The following is a 6,540-nucleotide window of genomic DNA, read 5'->3' on the forward strand; positions in this document are numbered from 1 at the left end:
GGAGAAACGACAAACAACAAGCGCTACTCTACACTGCTCAAAACTCGCGTTTGAGTCGTCAGTGGCAAATTCTTTTAATATGAAAACGTACTTACAGGTTGTGAGTCAGAAGCGCCAGACTGTCTTTGCAAAGTTGGAATTGCCCCACTTTATATAAACAGCCTTTGTGAACAGGCATTGTAGGCTATTTTATTAGGAAAAAGTCCTCCGTAAAATGCGCTGCACACATCTGAATATTTGGGTTGAACTGTTCTGGAACAGTGTTGTAAATACAACTTAACCACTGATTTCTAGTTGTGTCCTCTTTTGGAAGACCAAACAAAGTATTTTCGCTTTCACAATGAAACACACAGCGTCTCCACGACATGGCGGTGCTGGCAACAGTACTACAGCGAGAATCAAAGTTACGCCTTCTTTCTTTGCGTGAACATTTGGGCGGCATTATGCTAAATAAATTGCTTTTAAATTGTGTAAGTTTGATGATTTCAATTAATTAGATATGATTTTTGATTAGTAAAATTGAATTTAACCATATAAACAGATGGAAAAAAATGTAATTTAAAATTTGGAAAAAATAAAACAGAATTTGGGGAAAAAAATACAACTGATTTCATAGGGCCCTACCTCTGTGGCAAATGTAGGTCAGTCCAAATTCTATCAATAAATACTATAAGCAATTTTAACAAAAGATTATTAAAACAGATGTCCTGTTGTAATGTAAAAAGTAGGCTACTTAATCAAAAAGGTATCATCATTATGTTCATGAACAGGAGAGACTAGACCTTGTAGTTGTGGATAAAACTTTACGGTGTACTGTGGTTTCTATGAAGAGCTGGTCGAGCTGTAGCGTCCCCTAGAGGTAATGCATTGTACAGACGTACAAGTAAAACAAAAATAAATCTCGAACTTTTATAGGCTACTTGTGCAATTAAAAGAATACGTGGAATAATTAGGCTACTTTAAAACATTTGTTTGACACACAAATTTTTTAAACAATAAAAAAGCAATGCCTGAATTGAATAATGAAGATTTTACCACAAAGAACGATTAAGATTTTATTTCATTGTAGTATTTTTAGGTACAATACAAGTATAAAATTGTATACAACAGTGTAAATTTATTTATACATTGCTCTAAAATTGTGTGGAGTAATAGTACTTTTTTTTAAAAAAGTATTCTGAGTTAAATAAAATTTAAAAACATTATCAATGACATTAGCCCTCATTAACATTAAGTGTTTGAGTGAATGAAGTGTTTGAGTGAGTGCCCGATTTAAGTTTCAGAGAGTGACAGGGCGAGCACTTCTAAAAGGAGCACAGTTTCTGAGAGATCCAGGCTCCCACTGGGGAATCCTTGGAGTTATTGAGATGGCGACTTGTTGCCCTAGCAACAAGAAAGACTATTTCTGCGATGTTGAGCAGGATGCAGATGCCGGACACCGCAAGCATGAATATAGTGAACACTGTTTTCTCTGTTGGTCGGGACACAAAGCAATCGACTATGTTTGGGCACGGGTACGAGTCACACTTTACCAGCCGGAACATCTTGTATCCCGGGTAAATCATGTAGAACAGATACATAAAGGCGGATTCGAATAACACACGGAACAGCAGGCTGATCATGTATGTCCACCAAAGGGCGCCGGTAATCTTCATCTTTTGATTTTTTATCTGCTCTAAGTCCTTTGGACTGGTGCGGCCAGCTTGGCGATACAACTTTTTGTCGATATGCCGACGATGTGCAATGTGCATGACAACCAGCAGGGCGGGGGTAGAGACCATGATGAGCTGCAGCGCCCACAGTCGGATGTGAGAGATGGGGAAGAAGTGGTCGTAGCATACGCTGTTGCACCCGGGCTGCTGGGTGTTGCAGATGAAATGCGCTTTCTCATCGCCCCACACGCTCTCCGCCGCCACCACCAGAACCAGGATCCGGAAAATGAAGAGGACAGACAGCCAAATCCGCCCAATGCCTGTGGAATGCCGGTTCACACCGCTGATCACGGCATAAAAAGACGCCCAGTTCATTTTTGGTTCCAGATCTGAAAGACAGAGAAAAACCCCACTGTTATTAGGAAACACACACACCCAACTGACGGCTTGTTATCTGGCATATTTTAAAAATATTTTATACAATACGTTCAATAATTGGAATCAGGAAGATAAAAAAAAAAGAATCATAATACTTATATTCAACAAGGACACATTAAATTGATCAAAAGCTACAGTGAAGACATTTATAATGTTATGTTTATATTATTTTGAATTTTATATTCATTAAAAAAAAATTGCATCACAGTTTCCACAAAAATTAAGCAGCACAACTGTTTTCAACACTGATAATAATAATAATAAATATTTGTTGAGCCCTAAATCATCATATTAGAATGATTTCTGAAGAATCATGTGACACTTAAGACTGCAGTAATTGCTGTTGTAAATTCAGCATTACATTAATAAATTAAAATTTGAAATATATTAAAATAGAGACCGTTATTTTAATTGTAGTAACGTTTCACAATATCACTGTTTTTAATCTATTCATGATAAAACAAATGCATCCTTGGTAAACATAAGAGATTTAAAAACAGAAAAAATCGACCCCAAATGTTTCATTATATATACGTACACACACAGCACACAAAATGTGGACCAGCACTGAGATATGCATAAACCCATATATTACATTAAAGTCTTGATTTAAACCCTCTCATTACTGCTCAATAACCATGAGATGTCATAATAAACAACACAATGACAACATCTGATGCAACATACAAATATAGGTCTTTGAAACACTGTACAACACAAAATTATGAAGTTCGAATATGCCTCGACAATGGACTTAGATGTCCTGTACAGGCTGGTACTTGCACAACGTGATATTTAATGACTCTGTATTCCTGAAAGTACCTCATTGGCTGAAAACCATTAACATTCCACAAGAAAAGCAAGTGCAAGGACAAAGTACAACCACATCTACAGCAGAAAACAGCAGCAGACGACCCATGTTCTGACAGAAAGAGAAAGTGAGTGAGAGAAAGAGATTTATGCAGTATTCAGCATTACCAGGCGCCACAGGTGGCGTTAGTGGCATGGGCAGAGCCCGTGTAGAGGGGTTCTAAGACCCGCCGTGTTTCCGGTGTGTGTGTATGTGTGTATTTCTGTCAAATGGAGTGTCTCCAGCTTGCAGCAGCTAAAGTCTTCTATATCTCAATCAACACAAAGTGTTTTTTTATATTACTTCTGGTAGTTTTTTCCTCTAGTGCTAGTAAAGTGTTGATTGGGGTTTATTATTGTTTTAGTTAAATACAGTGATGGATGTCATCATACACTCTAATATATATATTAGATAAATTTTTTTGCAGCAGTGCCATAGAACCTTTTTTTTCTTAGTATAAAAAAAACCATTAAAAAAAATCTAAAGATCCTTTTTGGACTATAAGAACCTTTTGTGCAATTAACACTCCTTAAGTGTTAAAGGTTTTTCTCTTCATGGAACCATCAATGCCAATAAGGGAACTTTGTTTTTAACAGTGTAGAAATAAACATACATGTACATCAGAAATCCACTAAAGTGCCTCAAGTCCCGAGATACTGCAGAACATTTTCACTTCAAATACAGATATTTAGTTCAACCATATCGATGGGTGTTTCACTGCTGACTTGACTGATTTGGTAGTTTGTTGATTAATGAGTTGCTGGATTGAACACGGTTGGTAGTTGATTATGACAGGGTTTAATTGGTAGGTTTAGTACTATGTTTGATATGGTTGGTATTTGGCTGATGTTTACCTGCGGTTGGTGAGGTCCCTGAGCAGAAGAAGAGGTTGAAGTTGCACAGGAAAGGGTTGATGTTTCCCTAGTGCAGGTCATGGCGCAGTACCGGAGCTTTGCATTGCTAATCACCCGTGTCACGCTGTTACTCACCCCACTACAAACGTCTGCACACAAAAGATGCTTGTGCTGCCGGTCCTTAACCATTCAGATCAGATCCAAGGCACACACCCACCAGCAGACACTGTGACGCAAATTATGTACAAACGCATTTACACATGAACGTACACCAACTCACATACACAACCGTACATAGCTTTGCTTACACACATTCATAGTCATGTACAAATATGAAAGTTTAAACACACACACTGTACATTGATACAGTCTCTGTATGCACAAATTTGTATACAACAAAACTGTTTTTAGATAAATGAATTATATTAAAGCACTGAAGTTAAACAGCAGCTTCAAAAGAAATGATCATATTCGTCCAAATGGTTCCTTATTATCCATGAAAAAAATAGCATTTATTAATTGCTCTTTCCTTTTGAGGCGGTAAATGGCACATATAATAATGTAGAAAAAATGAAAAATGAAAATAATAACCAGACTTTAAGACTTGTCAAAAAATTCTAATTGCCTCTATGTCTATCTTTACTCCATTTTCTCCTTTATTTGCTGTTGCCTCATCCTGAATATTAGATTGTACAGTCAAACTTGTCCTTCTTTATTTTTCAATAACCAGTAGTTATTAAATCTGTTAAAAGTGAATTTCGTCAGTGTTATATCTATCAGCTAACACATATACATTTTTAAAAGAATTTTGGACTAATTCTGTATTAATATCAAGCTTTTAACATTCATATTTAATCAAAATAAAAGGCATTTCATTCATTAATTTTTATTAACCCTAATCCCAACATCCTTTAATATTAATTAAGACATTGTTTAGTCCCTTTATAAACCATTTTCTTTTTTCTTAAGTATTGTTTTATTTAACTAACCTTTTCGTAAAAAAATATAAGAAAGCAAATAAATAAAGTTTTCTAATACAGAGGACATTCTTTTAACTTTCTTTGTTGTTTATAGGCTAATGTACATATATTTACTTTGTGTTCATTCTGGTGTTTGTGTCTCATATCGTTTAATCTGGCTTGAATCTGCCCCCACATGCTCACGGCCACAAACGCCGAATGAGCGAGCGCGCACTATCAGCTAGTGACGATGAAGTCCGGTTCTTTTCCGCGAACCGGTTCTTTCGGACAGTTCGGTTTCCGCATAGAACAGTCACTAAATTAACAGAGTTAAGTTAACTTCACGACTTTATAAGTGGCGCGGCGCGGTTCGGTCCGGTTCGGGATGGAGAAGAGCGGCAGTGTGGACAGTGTGGAGTCGCTGTGCAGGTACCAAAAGAAAACACAAACACTCTCTCACGCATATGCATTACTGAATGAATGTTTACAATACTTAATTTCGCAAACATGAAATATGAAAGACGTTCCCGGACGTTTATATAATATTTTTGAAGCTTTCTGTGAGGAGTGCTGAATCTATGTATGATGATTTCTCTGTCAGACGGGATAGCCATTATTTACTCAACATTATTTTGTTCCAAACCCGTATGACTGACTTTCTTTCATTATTGTGTAGTACATTAAAGGAGATGTTAGGCAGAATGACGCGACTCATTTTTACTGTAAAGAAAAGCAGATGTAATGATAGTGAATGATGGCTGTGGCTGTCAGTCTCTAACATTCTGTACTATATGTTCCATGGATGAAATAAAGACATACAGGTTTGGAGCAACATGAGGATCAGTAATTGAGGACAGAATGTTCATTTCTGAGAAAACTGTTTCTTTAATGCGTAAAGCTCATAGGTGTGCTTTAATCCATCTTCTTCCTCTAATATCCTTTCAGCTCTACCACAACGCGCTCAGACCGCTCAAGTGGCACCAGAGTTTCAGACACAGAGCTGCGGGTCAGTCAGGACCAAAGTCCAACCCAGCACTTCTTATTCTGTTCTTAAAACTGTTGTATGTTCTGAACTGTTTTTATAACTAAACCTCATCTGTTTTTTTTTTCTTTCTTACAGAGTAAAGGAAGGGCAATCGAAAAGGTATTACAGTGTAAATGTGAGTGTAGAACTTGGATCAAGTCTCAGTTCCTGTGCATTGATCTCATGTTCTTCTGTGTGCAGGTCTACAAAGACACCAGTAAAGGCGAACTTCCTCTTCTGCCAGAGGAACTGGTTCAGGATTCCGGTATTTGTGGTGTTATTTTATATTGTCTTCTGTACATCATCTATTCTGATGGTTTTAAAGTATGTGTTTGTTGTGTGTGTGTCCACAGCTAAAGACGTGACTTATATTTGTCCGTTCATTGGGCCTGTTAGAGGATCTCTGACCGTCACTAACTATAGACTTTTCTTCAGGTGCACTGACAGGGTAAGAGCCATGCGCTCATGCTGTTTCTGTATGACTGTTGGAGAGAATTTCTAAACTAAAGACTTCAATCACCTTATTTGTTGTCTAGGAGCCAGTGTTTGGACTAGATCTACCACTTGGAGTTTTGAGCAGAGTAGAGAAGATTGGAGCAGCAACTAGCAGAGGAGATGTCTCATACGGCCTCGCCTGCAAGGTTTTAAATGATTTTTAAAAAATATATATACAATTTTGTTATTGTGAAGACAACTATATATTTATATTTATTTATTTATATATGTGTGTGTGTGTATATATATATATATATGTGTGTGTGTG

The 6,540-nt window shown here is 37.0% G+C and overlaps 2 protein-coding genes across 4 annotated transcripts in view; one reads left to right on the forward strand and one right to left on the reverse strand.

Annotated features, from left to right (window-relative positions):
- Positions 1-1,114: 1,114 nt before the first annotated feature.
- Positions 1,115-4,027, reverse strand: gjb1a (gap junction protein beta 1a). 3 transcript variants are annotated; one of them, XM_016543985.1, is made up of 2 exons: positions 3,795-4,027; positions 1,115-2,041 (listed from the first exon to the last, which is right to left on the reverse strand). In XM_016543985.1, the coding sequence occupies exon 2, from the start codon at positions 2,025-2,027 to the stop codon at positions 1,305-1,307; it is 723 nt and encodes a 240-aa protein (XP_016399471.1). In that variant the 5' UTR covers positions 2,028-2,041; positions 3,795-4,027; the 3' UTR covers positions 1,115-1,304. The 3 variants fall into 3 exon arrangements, with proteins under 3 accessions (XP_016399471.1, XP_016399472.1, XP_016399473.1); XM_016543986.1 differs by having other exon boundaries at positions 3,930-4,018; XM_016543987.1 differs by lacking the exon at positions 3,795-4,027 and adding an exon at positions 3,554-3,574.
- A 1,023-nt stretch (positions 4,028-5,050) lies between these two features.
- Positions 5,051-6,540, forward strand: part of mtmr2 (myotubularin related protein 2) — a 10,773-nt gene continuing 9,283 nt past the window's right edge. Inside the window, exons 1-6 of the mRNA XM_016543980.1 lie at positions 5,051-5,182; positions 5,699-5,759; positions 5,874-5,897; positions 5,979-6,042; positions 6,131-6,225; positions 6,314-6,418. Coding sequence (XP_016399466.1) covers positions 5,139-5,182; positions 5,699-5,759; positions 5,874-5,897; positions 5,979-6,042; positions 6,131-6,225; positions 6,314-6,418 — 393 coding nt within the window. The 5' untranslated portion in view covers positions 5,051-5,138. The remainder of the gene's footprint in view (positions 5,183-5,698; positions 5,760-5,873; positions 5,898-5,978; positions 6,043-6,130; positions 6,226-6,313; positions 6,419-6,540) is intronic.

Source organism: Sinocyclocheilus rhinocerous, unplaced genomic scaffold (assembly GCF_001515625.1).
Source record: "Sinocyclocheilus rhinocerous isolate Xijiao unplaced genomic scaffold, SAMN03320098_v1.1 scaffold520, whole genome shotgun sequence".
In the NCBI taxonomy this organism is placed as follows: domain Eukaryota; kingdom Metazoa; phylum Chordata; class Actinopteri; order Cypriniformes; family Cyprinidae; genus Sinocyclocheilus; species Sinocyclocheilus rhinocerous.